Here is a 14,021-nt window from a genome sequence, read left to right on the forward strand (position 1 = left end):
TCTGGTGACAATGACCCTCCATGTGAAACAGATACAACAGTAGGAACAGACCTTCCCAGGGAGCAGGTCTCACCAGCCTCACAGGAATGGGCAGTGGCAGCAGCTACCACAGCACGGAAGTGAAAAGGCTGGCTCATAAGGCATACCAAGGCTCTATCTATCACGGGGACGCCAGAAGCACAAAACTCAAAGGGGAAATGGAAATTAAAGAGTTTTGAATATAATGAATGGAAAAGAAAAGAATATCAAGTAAAATATGACTAGAGTCCTCATCACTGCCAACTTAAATTCTGCCAAAAGGGAGCAATGTCTCAAATGTAACTCAGAAGAAAGGAGACAATTTACATGGCAGGTCTTTTCTCCAGATAGGACACTGACTTCTTCACGGGAGATACCTCCCATTTAGGTTTAAATGCAAAGCTGACTCTGGACATGACTACCTGGTATTTCGGAGGTTGTGGGGACTTTGCTAAGAGCCATTTCAGTGGAGTGGTGGGAATCAAAGCCCAAATGAAGAGAATTCAGAAGAGAGTAAGAGGTAGGATAATAAAGGTAAACTTTCTATACTGGTCCCAATAGTAATCCTTCTAGTAGGAAGTATTCTGGCACACAAATAGGTAAGTCAGTAAATCTGGTGATGGAAAGTGAGGTACTTTTATCCGATTACATCTATTTTTTTTTTAATTTTTTAAAATGTTTTTATTTAATTTTGAGACAGAGCGAGACAGAGCATGGACGGGGGAGGGGCAGAGAGAGAGGGAGACACAGAATCTGAAACAGGCTCCAGGCTCTGAGATGTCAGCACAGAGCCCGACGCGGGGCTCAAACCCATGGACCGCAAGATCATGACCTGAGCCGAAGTCGGACGCTCAACTGACTGAGCCACCCAGGCACCCCCACTGATTTTATATATACATATATTAAGAAAGAACAATCAGTGGCTGTGAAATGTTCTCCTCCAAGGGCTGAACATTTTGGGTACAAGCAGAGAAGTGGCAGTTTGAATATTTAATCAGGGTTAGGAGTAGGAGAGAGGATGAAGAAAATTAAAGGTGTACGTGAGAGTTTAAACTTTGCTAAAAACCTAAGAAAACAGTCTTCTCTGTCACCTACGATCTATACACTTATGGTTTATAACACTATCATGAATTCAAAAAGAACATATGTCCCAAGTTTTTAAATTTTTTTTAATGTTTATTTTTGATAGAGAGCAGGTGAGAGGGGGGGAGGGGCAGAGAGACAGAGGGAGACACAGAATCTGAGGCAGGCTCCAGGCTTGGAGCTGTCAGCACAGAACCCGCAGCAGGACTTGAACTCATAAACCCGAGATAATGACTGGAGCCAATGTCAGACACTTAACTGACTGAGCCACCTAGGCGCCCCCCTCCCAGTTTTTTCAATTTTAAGAAAACCACACAGAAGCAAACAGACTATTTCAGTAAGTTACGATGTGCTCAGGAAAATCTTGAATTATGATCAGATATGCTAGATTTTCACAAAAGACTGACACTAACACTTCACCGTGCAAAATATATACACATAATAGCAGAAAGATAACCTTACCTTAGTGTTTCCCAGGAAGTCTCTATATTCTCTTAATATTTTTTGGTTTCTAAATAGCCCTTTAAAAGAAAAGAATCACAAAATACATTTAGCTCATACATATTCTTATCAGTCATATTTTAGGTTAACACAATTATTCTCTTTAAGACTATGTTAAATATATTCCACAGGCTAGCGGCCAAATACAAAATGGGCAGAGGACTCTTCTTTCTCCAAAGAAGATATACAAATGGCCAACAAGCACATTAAATGGCCAACATATCACACTAATTATCAGAAAAATGCAAATTAAGACCACAATGTGGTATCACCTCACAGCCATCAGAATGGCCATTATCCAAAAGCAAAATGAAACAAAGCCCAGAAAACAAGTGTTGGTGAGGATATGGAGAAACTGAAAACCTTGTGCATGCTGGTGGGACTGTAATATGGTGTAACCACCATGGAAAACAATATGGAGGGTTCCTCAAAAATATTAAAAACTACCATATGATCTAGCAATCCCACTTTTGGGTATACACCCAAAAAATAAATAAAAAAGCAGGTCTCAAAGAGATATTTACATACCCATATTCAGAGCATCGCTATTCAGAATAGCCAAGAAGTGAAAGCAACCAAAATGTCAATGGACAGATGAATGGATAAACAAAAGGTGGCATATACATACAATGAAATATTATTCACACCTTTAAAAAGGACATCCTGTCACATGGACACTGAGGACAGTATGCTAAGTGAAATAACTCAGTCAAAAATACAAATATTGTATGATTCTATTTACCTGAGATATCTACAGTAGTCAAATTCATAGAACCACAAAGTAGAATAGTGGTTACCAAGGGCTACAAGTACGAAGAAAGGGCCATTGCTTAACAGGTATAGTTCCAGTTTTACATGATGAAAAAGTTCGGGAATTATTTCTAGAGATTTGTTTCAGAACAATGCAAAGATACTTAACACTCTGTTAAAATGATAAATTTTGTTGTGTTTTTTGTGGGAAGAAATCTGGCTTTACAATGAGAGAAAGGCACTTTGATATTAAGATTCTGTTCTCAATATTACCTAAAAATATGAGTTACTTAAGCTTGATAGAAGAACCAATTCCTCATTTCTTAGCCCAACGTTTAAAAATACAACAAGAACAAACTTCTATTACTATCTTTTCTCAAATTGTGAACTTTATATATTTCCTTTAATGTATGTACAAGCTACTTGTGGTATCATTATTTTAATAGCAAAAGACTAGAAATGACCTATGGGGAAATAACTGAATAAACTATGGTATACCCCCCAAAATGGGAGTATTATAAAAGGAATGAAAAAAATGTCTCTATTTACTACTATAGAATGGTCCTTAGGACATAGTGTCAAACAAAAAAGCCAAGAACAGAAAGTATACCTTATTTAGCAAAAGGGGTCTGAGGGGGTAATACCAGTGTATATGCTATTTCTATTTCTCTTTTAATAGTATTGTACTCTTTGTGTTTTGGAACTTTTTTTAATTTAAGTTCATCTATTTATTTTGAGGGAGAGAGTGTATATGAGGGGCACAGAGAGAGAGAGAGAGAGAGAGAGAGAGAGAGAGAGAGAGAGAATTCCAAGCAGGCTCCACGGGGCTCAATCTCATAAACCATGAGATCACGCATGGCCTGAACCAAAATCAAGAGTTGGAAACTTGGGGTGCCTGGATGGCTCAGTTGGTTGAGCATCCGACTTCAGCTCAGGTCACGATCTCATAGTTCGTGAGTTCGAGCCCTGTGTCGGGCTCTGTGCTGACAGCTCAGGGCCTGGAGCCTGCTTCAGATTCTGTGTCTCCCTCTCTTTCTGCTCCTCCCCTGCTCACACTCTGTCTCTCTTTCAAAAATAAATACAGATTAAAAAAAAAGTTTTTAAAAAGAGTTGGACACTTAACCGACTGAGGCACTCAGGCGCCCCTATATGCTATTTCATAATATATTTTTTAATGGAATAAATAACCTCAAAACTAATTTTCTAAATGGTTACTGATACAAGAGGGAGAATAGGGTGGAGAGGATAGTAGTGGAAGCTAAATTTCTCTGAAGTATTTTTATCTGGTAGATGTGATTCTAGATAATCATGTAAATGTTTTACAAAATTATAAAATAAAAATAAATCAAAATTATTTCTAAAAATCATAAGCAGGGGCGCCTGGGTGGCTCAGTCGGTTAAGCGGCCGACTTCAGCTCAGGTCATGATCTCGCAGTCCGTGAGTTCGAGCCCCGCGTTGGGCTCTGTGCTGACTGTTCAGAGCCTGGAGCCTGTTTCAGATTCTGTGTCTCCCTCTCTCTCTGACCCTCCCCCGTTCATGCTCTGTCTCTCTCTGTCTCAAAAATAAACGTTAAAAAAAAATTAAAAAAAAAAAATAATAATAAAAATCATAAGCAAAATGAAACAAATGAACCAAATTTTACATCTGTTTTGTGGTTTATCCACACAGAGATTTCAAGTGAATTTAAAACACAGAAATATAACTATATATCCCTAGTGGGATATATACTAAAGACCAAAAAAAAAAAAAAAAAAAAAGTAAATCTTAAATCATCCTGATGGCAATAATATTGGTATTATTATTAGAAACTACACTATATTCTTTCTATATATGTAAACAAAAAATGTAATTAATTATATCAATGGACTAAAAAATAAAATTTTCAGTGTAAGAAAAGAGATACAAAACACAACAAAGAAAAATAAACATTCAGTTTTTCAAAACAGCCTATATATCTTCTCTCTTAAGGAAAAAAAAAGCATTTCCTACCTCTGTCCATGGAAAGACCTTAAACATATGACAACCTACTACAAATGAATATCCCTGATGCCCAAAGTAGACTCTCTCAATTTTATTTCCTACGAAAGAAATGTAGTTCCTTCCAGAGACGCGTAATGCCCAGTCCGGGGCAGGAAATATAGAAGATAAACCTGAAACATCTTACTGTACCTAAAAGCAAGGAGGCTACAACACTAGGGTTATGACAAAAGGACTTTGGAACCAACTTGAGGTGCTTCCACTGGCCAAAAATGGGACAATTTGAGCACCACTACTTTGCCCTACTTGGTTTTTCCTTCCTTGCATATCTTCCTTCAGCTGGTTTCACTTCTCCTTGATCTCCTTCTATCTCACCGCTCCCCCTCTTTATACTGAACTCCCATACTCTCAAGAAGCTCTCTCTATCCCTTTTCTATCTATATTACTGACCGTATTTCCATTTAGAAATTTCACCAACTCATCAGGGGAAGGTAATATTGTCACCTTTAAGCTTTGGTCCTGTACAGAATTTAGAAATACAGTTGAAGAATTCAGATTCTCCTAAATAAAGCCTGTCAAAGAAAAGTAAGTGTATATTTTTCTCGGATACTAGCACCTCTATCTATATTTTAATCCTGCCACATTCTATCAGTTCCCCAAAGTAATAGAACAGATCTGTAACTGCAGTGCCAGCATCTAATTCCCCAATGCAATCTGCCCTACTGGAACGACATTTGATCATATCCAGTATTAGCATCTGTATTACTGAAAAGATACCCAATGGAAGTCTTTGAATAGTGATACCAAAATTCTGAGGTTCCCTGATCCCAGTATATATTTGTTTCACTGAAATATTTCACCCCTGTGGATTTAGGTGCAGCTCTCTTTAGCATATCTGTGAATATACAGTCAACAAATGTTTGCTTCTTCTAAGAGGCAAAAACTGCACAGATCCTAGGATTCACGGATTCTCCTTATTACTTTTCAAAATGCTGAACTATGATTTAAAGGACTTGGATTGTGCAAAACAATCTACACTTGCTCAACATACAGATATCTGAATATCATATATTCCAGGCCTATAAGAACCTCAAATATAGTCCTTATTCCTCCTGACTAGATTAGCTGGAAAGAGACAAAATGTTTTTTCAACTTTGTCAAGAAAAGAAATAATCAGCAGAAGGTCACTCATTTTCTTTGCCAAAATTAAAACTATACAAAAACATCCTAGATCTTCAACTAAAGGGCAACTGAGAGGATATTAAGACCTACTGACAGATTATTGAGGGCAGTGGTTAGTGAGCTTTTCTAAAGCTTAACCATCACCATCATATGAACTAACTAAAACAAATACCTGTTTTTTACAGACATATACTGAAATATTTATAGATGGAATAATATAATAGCTGGGACTGGTTTCAAAATAATTCAGCAGAGTGAATTACTAACCCTCAGTAGAGTGAGGGTTAGTAAAGGAAATACAGATAAAACAAGGTTGGCCACATGTTGATAACTGTAAAGCTGAGTGATGGGATTCTCGAGGAGTTGTTACACTTTCCTCTGTACTCCTATGTCTGAAATCTCCCACTAACTGGGGGGTGGATAAAACAAAATATGAAGAAGGAGCAAAAGAAAACATTCAGAACATACAAAATTAAGGGTTAAAAATACACCAAAAACTCATGAAAATCTATTTTAAAAGATACACAATCTAGCAGAAGAGTAAAGGATATAAAAATTATCACAGAAAACTAAGAAAAACAAATATATTAAAAGATAACCAACCTCAGTGGTAATCAGAAAAACTCAAAATTAAAGGTACCATCTGTTGTCCATCAAATACATAAGAAAGTTAAAACAATGGTAACATCCAGCACTGTCAAGGATATGAGGAAATAGTCACCCTCATACACTGTAAGTATAAATTGACACAATATGCCTTTGGAGAATAATTACTCAGAACTAATCATTCTATCAAATCTTAAAATGCCCATGTCCTTCAACCCTAAAATTCCACTAACATTTTATACCATGTATTTTTAATAACAGTATATATTACATATTTTAAAATATGACATTCACTAATGGTTCTTTGTAATGGTAAAAAATTGGAGAACATAAAGCTTGTTATGTCCATATAACGGAATACTCTGTAGCTGTTAAAAAAGAATGGGAGTGAGGTAGAGCTCTATAGAAAGACATGGAAAGATGTTTACAGTCACACTGGTAAACATAAAGGACAAGATGCCAAACAATATGCATAGTGTCACCCAATTATGTTTAAGTGAAAAAACGTGTACAGAAATTTGAAAATTCATCAGAAATATTCTGGATAGATATACAACAAATTGCCAACAACAGTTATCTATAGTCAGGAAAATGAGACAGTAACTGTAGTTACTGTAGAAAATGAAAGGAGGCTTTTTATTCTTTATATATATATAAATATATATAGGAGGCTTTATATATATATATCTCTCTCTATATACCTATATATATATATACCTATATATATATATACCTATATATATATACCTATATATATATATACCTATATATACCTATATATAGAGAGATATATATACATACACAAATATAATCTTCAAATCAGACTATAAATTATAATATTGACATATAGAAACAACCATCTAGCTTTGTTACCTCTCATCATCTTTAAAGAGCCATACAGGAGGAAAAAAAAAAAAAAAGGTACTGTTTTATAAAGTAGAAACTGGTATTTGCTAGAACCAACAGAGCCAAAGTCAAGAGACTTGCAACTGCTAGGAAGTACAGTTATTCATTAAAGGCCCCAGTTTCACCTACACGTTATGTTTTAATTAACTCCACTTTAAATTGAATATACTTACTTTCTCTGTATTCTATTTCTGCTTCCTTACGCAGTTTTTTCTCTCTGGCAAGAGCTTCAGGGCTTCCCCAAACTTCCAAAGATCTGCACATACACACATGGGCCATTGACAATGAACACTTTTAATGACTTTATTGTAATCATATTTAAATCTAGACGAATTAGAACTATATGAGAATCTTACAACAAAGCATAAGGTCCTTTAGAAAAAATACAAAACACTGAAGAAGCTTTTCTAAATTAAATCTAAACAGTAAGAGTAACTTCAACAGCAAATTTTCTTATAAATTTTGATATACTTTTAGTTAACTAGTATATACTAGTAACTCACAGATAGACAAGTTTGCAAATATGAAAATACTCTGCTTTTTAAATATATCCTTTAAAAACTTCTGGGTCTATATAAGATGGGTTTTTATTAATCCCAAATTTGGCTTGTACATTTATTCTAAAAGAACTATATTCTTACTTTGCCTCCACATCCGATCTCAAGTATACGGTAAAGGACTCGGTATCTTCATGAGGACTTCGTCGTCTGATTTTTCGAAGTTGTTCCAGATCACTGGAGAAAGAAACATGCTGAATTTATTCAGACAAGGTTCATATAGTTGAGGTAGTCAGAAGGATTATTAGGGGCAGATAAAAGCCACTACCTTGATCCTGATCTTTAAAGGCTATACAGATCAGTTAAAGGCTTTATAAACATCAGTTTAAAGAAGGCATTTTTGCATACAAAAATTGCTCTAGAGACAGTGAAAAAAAAAGTATTCTTGATGCTCACTATAGGTAACATGACATAATATGTAGAGATTCAACTAATTCATCAGTGTTTGTTTTTTATCTGTTATGGACACTCCACTGCAATGTCTGATGTATGAGGAAAAAGTGAAAAGTAGAAAAAACATGGATTAGGATATCATCCTCTATTTAAGAATTTAAATTTAAAACTTATAGTCATACTTGTTTATATCCAGATTAATACTAATTGATGATACTAAGTGGTAATACTATTTATAGGTATCAAGTCATAAAGTGTATATGTCAATTCTGTGCTATTTATTTTCCATTCTCTTAAATTCTGAAGGGTTTATGTATTCATCAAGTCACGGCTAAATAGTCATTCTAAATTTGATTATTGGTCTTTCTAAGGAAATTCTACAAGAGCAATGGAAAGACCTATAAGTAAAAATCTGGTTACTATGGAATATATTAAATCCCAAGAAATTATTTTGGAGTTTAACATAAGTCAACAACCCGGGCACCTGGCTGGCTCAGTCAGTGGAGTGTGCGACTCTTGACCTTGGGGTTGTGGGTTCGAGCCCCAACTTGAGTGTGGAGATTATTTAACATAAAATCTTTAAAAATAAATAAATAAATACATAAATAAGACAAGTCAACATAACCAACCATCACATATTAGTAAAAAAATGTTTACCTATCAAAGATATGTATCCTAGTTCCCTGATGCTGACTCACTAAGTGAGCCAGGTTGCCCCTGACCTCTTTACTATGTTTCTTGGCCTACAATGCGGAGACAGCAACACCTAATCCACTTAATTCACAAAATTTTTGTGAGAACTAAATGAAGTACTCAGTGTGAAACAGAACATTCTTTTACATCACTGTTACAACTGTTTTTTACAATGTCACAATGTTGTTTTTAATAGTTAAGTAAGTTACAAAACTGATGACAGGAATTCTTATTTCTTGATACTGTAATACAGAGGATGTGACCAGGAGGGAGAGGGGAAAAAAGGCTAAATCTGATGTCTAAATTGCCAAGAAATCTTCAACGTAATATGGCTTCCTTAGGTAAACACACAAAAGGGGGGGGGGGGGGGCTTCTAAATTTGTGACAAATATCTCAATAAATATCTAAGATTACAACAAAATTAGTAACAAAAAGATACCAGAAAAATAATTTATGCTCAACAGAAACCATAGCTGGAGTGTGAACATAAATGTAACTAAATTACTCAACTCTGCTAGCCAAATAAACCCAAAACTTTAAAAAGTTAAACAAATACACAAATATCTTATTAATAATAAGCTACATATTAACACAATAATAAAACTCCTAAGGTTCTTGTGGGATACAGAGGTTTTGAAGAACCTTTTTTTTTTTTTTTTTAAGTTTATTTATTTTGAGAGAGAAAGTACGAGTGGGAGAGTAGCAGAGAGAATGGGAGAGAGAATGCCAAGCAGGCTCCATGCTGTCAGTGCAGGAGCCCTACACGGGGCTCAATCCCGTGAACTGTGAGATCATAACATGAGCCAAGATCAAAAGCCAGACACCCCAAGAATCTACCTTTTTGAACTTTTTTAAGATATCACAAAAGACTGGAGTTGCTCATGTTGAAGCAGAATTCAGTTTAGTAAGCTACCAATCTTAACATTTTTTAACTGAACAAAATAGATCTTCAATTTAGGAAGCTGTCATGGGAAAATTTCCACATGGATGGTAGCAAGTAACATATTCTAAGAAATAAATGGCTATTTAGATTAGATACAACTATCGCATTAAAAAAGAAAAAGAAAAACCTACTATACCTGGATTTCAGACAGAACTCATTTATTGCTCTGACTCCAGTGATGAAATTATTCTGAGTGTACTTTGGTCCATATTCCCTCTTCTTAAGGACTGCTTTGACTAAAACCAAAAATAATAATTAAAAAAAAAACATAATAAATATGCAAATTGGAAACAATATTAGAAGATAAACATTTGTTGACATTTAAGTGGGTTCACTAATGAATTTCATAGAAAATTGATGTTTTTCCTGATGCACTGAATGGCATCAGAAAAGGAAATTCTCCAAGTGCAGAATAGGACAGAATCCCATTTGTTGCCTAAATGTAGATTTTATCTCCATAGCTCAGCTATAACTGATGCCAAAATGCTAATCCTTTGTCTAATGGACATCTTGTATAGGTATTACTGGTCTGTTTAAATTGTACTAATACAATTTAAATTGTCTAGGGTCTAAATTAAAATGATGTTTCAATAAAAAAATTCCATACTGGTTCAATGTTTTTCAAACATTTTTTATAAAAAGGGAAATAGAAAGTAATCAAAGAGTACTACATACAATGAATAAGTACTCTTTGTGAAAACTTTTGTTTTCATTCATATTTCTTACGTGAGGTGTAGTCAAAAAAGGCCTGAAAGCCACTGGACTATTTCACATAATGTAAGAAAGCTAAAGTAAACGTAAGGAATATTTTTATCAGTTAAAAATTATAGGAAGTTTAACATAATTATAGAAGGTTTATTATGGGTAATAGGTAAAATACTGTCTTCTACTAAATTATTTCCCCATTACCAAGCATCAAATTGTTCATTAAAAAACCAGAGATCAATAACAAAATACCAATTTAGCATCAATTATAGCCTGTGAATTAAAAATTACACTCAACATAGGTCTATGTTTATAAATCATTGCAAAATGAGACTTCTGGTCACATAACGGAGGTAAGTAACATGAGCAAATATCTGAAGAGCAGGACAAAACAACACAAGTCACGTGTTCCGTTTCAAACTGTCACCCAGTTACTTCATATTCTATTCTCAGATCTATTAATGAGTTTTCCATTGTACTTTGAAGTGGAAAGAGTTTATTAAGACTAAAATTACCTGTCACTACAGTAGCTAGAAAGGACTCTTAAAATAACATATTAACTATTAAAATCAAATGCACAAATAATATTTAATAACACTTCCAACAAAGTGCAGTATAAAAAATCAAAACTTTATTTGAAAAAAATACATATAAGGTAGTTCAGGTTTCTTTTTGCATGAGTTTCACGTCTCTAAACTGCCTTACTCGAATAATCCTAAAATTCTAAATCCAGATAAGCTACTCTGGAGCAAAGAGAAGAATTACTTCTTTCTTTTAAAAGATCAGTGTTTTTTTTAAGTTACTTTTTAAAGATTTCTTTAAAGTATACAGAAACCCCTCTTGGCCTGCCCTGGCCCAGACGGTGGATGATGCTGCTGCAATCATATTAATTATTCCTAACTGTAACTATATACTATGGACCATCTTCCAGGTTACCCTAGAAAAGAAACTGCATTTAGCAAAATCTCATAGGGGTGAAAAATACGGCTCAAGGAAAATGCCCAAGGCTATACAGCTAGTACATGCTGGAGCCACAAACTGAGTCCACTTTTGCCTGATGCCAAAGCCGTGGTGCTTCTAATCACAGTTACTGCCCTGTAAAACACGCTGCTTTGGAAGTGAGAGCCACAGCTCATACAAAGAGCAGAGCTGCAAACAAGAATTCCCTCGTCACTCAGTTATTCCCAGAAAACAAAGTCAAAAAAGAATGTCCAAACTCTATCTGGATTTGAACATGGTGTAACTGAAAGGTTTTGGGTCTCCTGCTTTTTAATCACATTACTTTTCTAAAAATGATAAAGCAATTGATCACTTTTATTTGCCATTACTCCTTTCTTTGGGCTTTTGAAAAAACAATTACCAAAAAATTTGTGACCAAAATGCAAAGTGAATTTTGGTAGAAAATTAGTTTATAAAGAGGAGAATAAATCCTTATGGTCAGTATGTTTAAAGAAAAAAAAGGACTGTACACTCAGAATAATGTAATTATAAAGAGCTCTATATAAACTAATTTCATATATTTAATTCAAAACACCATTACAATATAAAAAAAGAATAAAATATATTTACCTCTTACTTGGAGAGGTTCTTGCTTAATGAGTGGAGCTTTGAGTTCAGCACCTATATTTTCTGCTAGAAAGTTAATTTTAAAAAGTTACATTAAGTAGTTGCTTCCAAACAAAATTAAAAACTTAATGTTAGCTAACAATCTGGCAATGTATAAAAAATATAATATATGATAGGCCAATATCCTAGGAATACAAGAATAGTTGAACATTAGAAAAACTATTAATTCCCCTCATTAACTGACTGAAGAAAAAAAGCTACAGAATCATTTCAAGAGCTAAAGAAAAAGCATTTACTAAAATTCAACACCAACGCAAGTTTCAAACCTTTTTTAAAAATTAGGACAAAAAGGAATTTCCTTAGAAAAAAAACAAACCTATAACAAACATATTCAATGACAAAAAATTAGGTGCATCTCTTTATAAGGTACAAAACAAGGACACACACTATAAATTCTTCCACTCAAAATTATTCTAGAGATATTAATGAGGAAAGGATGACTATTGAGTGGTACTGGGAAGAATGTACAACACCCCCCAAAATTCACTAAAAATTAAAAATTAAATATACTTCATCCCATAAACAGCCAATTCCAGGTAAATTAAGAACTTAAGTGTGAAGGCATTTACATGCCTAACAGACAACAACAGAGAATATTTTTATGGTAGAGACAGATTTTTTAAACAAGAAAAAATGGACATATTCTACTAAACTAAAATTCAAAACCTCTGTCCATCAAAAGATCCCATTTAAAACCAAACAAAACAAAACAAAAGATGGGTGCCTGGTTGGCTCAGTCAGGAAAGCATTTGACTCTTGATCTTGGGGTTGAGTTTGAGTCCCATGTTGGGTTTGGAGATTACTTAAAAATAAAACCCAGAAAGAAAAGAAAAGAAAAGAAAAGAAAAGAAAAGAAAAGAAAAGAAAAGGAAAGAAAAGAAAAGGAAAGAAAAGGAAAGGAAAGAAAAGGAAAGAAAAGGAAAGAAAAGGAAAGAAAAGAAAGCCTCAAACTGGGAGAAGATATTTCTAACAAATAGCATCAACAAAGGATAAGTACCAATATTTAGAAATTTCTCCAAATTAACAAGAAAAAGACAGATCATTAGAAAAACAGAGAAGACAAGAACAAGAAGGAAAGGAAATACAAGGGACCAATAAACATACAAAGAGATGGCTGCCTCATTATGGACAGAACCCAAAAGAAACCACAAGAATCCATTTTACAACAATCAGATCAGGAAAAATGAAAAAAACGTATCAACATCTAGTGTTGGCAAGGGCTATGGAGCAACGAGAACTCATACACTGCTGGTGGAAATATAAATGGCACAATTACCTGGCTAAACAAGTTGGCATTACCCGATATAGCTGAACATAAGCATAACTTATGACCTAGCAAATTCTTCTAGGCCAATATATTTGCCCTAATAGAAACTTGCACAAGGGTACAAGGAAAAAGGTATATGAATGTTCAGAGCAGCACTGTGTTCTGTTGCTTCAAATTGGAAAGAACCCAAAATGCCCATAAGAATTGGAATAGCTAAACATACCATGTTCTATTCATACCACATTTCATACAGTAGTGAACAATAATAAACATAATAGTGGCTATCTTTCTTTGAGCCTTTACTATGTGCCAAGCACTATTTTAAGTACTTTACATGTATCATTTAATTCACACAACCATCAAAAGTATGTGCTCTAATTATCTCCATGAAAATTAATGAACTAGATACATATAATTTATAAGCTAGACACATATACTGTTAAGATAAATCTTAGCAAAATCTAATGAAAACAGTAAATCACAAGCATACACACAATAAGTTATCACACAGTAAAGTGTAAAAACAGCTAAACAATTAAAGATATATACATATAAATGTCTAATTCTATTCCTTTTTTTTAAACTGACAGAACTTAATTTTTTTAAGTTTATTTATTTTTGAGAGAGAGAGCGCATGAGCAGGGGAGGGGCAGAGAGAGAGAGAAAAAAATCTCACCCTTAAAAAAATGCCCCTTATAAATTTATATCCTCACTCAATAATAAAATATTTACTAATGACAGAGCTAACATTTACTAAGCATTTAATATGTGCCACATACTGTACTATGTGTTTTATGTGCATTATTTCATTTG

At 34.2% G+C, this 14,021-nt stretch overlaps 1 protein-coding gene across 1 annotated transcript in view; it reads right to left on the reverse strand.

The window, feature by feature from the left end:
- The window catches only part of SLC30A9 (solute carrier family 30 member 9), an 84,831-nt gene that overhangs the window by 40,606 nt on the left and 30,204 nt on the right, over window positions 1–14,021 (reverse strand). Inside the window, exons 3-7 of the mRNA XM_047857279.1 lie at window positions 11,885–11,947; window positions 9,747–9,846; window positions 7,666–7,758; window positions 7,198–7,280; window positions 1,564–1,622 (exon numbers count right to left, since the gene is read on the reverse strand). Of these exons, the coding sequence (XP_047713235.1) occupies window positions 1,564–1,622; window positions 7,198–7,280; window positions 7,666–7,758; window positions 9,747–9,846; window positions 11,885–11,947 (398 nt within the window). The remainder of the gene's footprint in view (window positions 1–1,563; window positions 1,623–7,197; window positions 7,281–7,665; window positions 7,759–9,746; window positions 9,847–11,884; window positions 11,948–14,021) is intronic.

This window comes from Prionailurus viverrinus, chromosome B1 (assembly GCF_022837055.1).
Source record: "Prionailurus viverrinus isolate Anna chromosome B1, UM_Priviv_1.0, whole genome shotgun sequence".
NCBI classification, from domain to species: domain Eukaryota; kingdom Metazoa; phylum Chordata; class Mammalia; order Carnivora; family Felidae; genus Prionailurus; species Prionailurus viverrinus.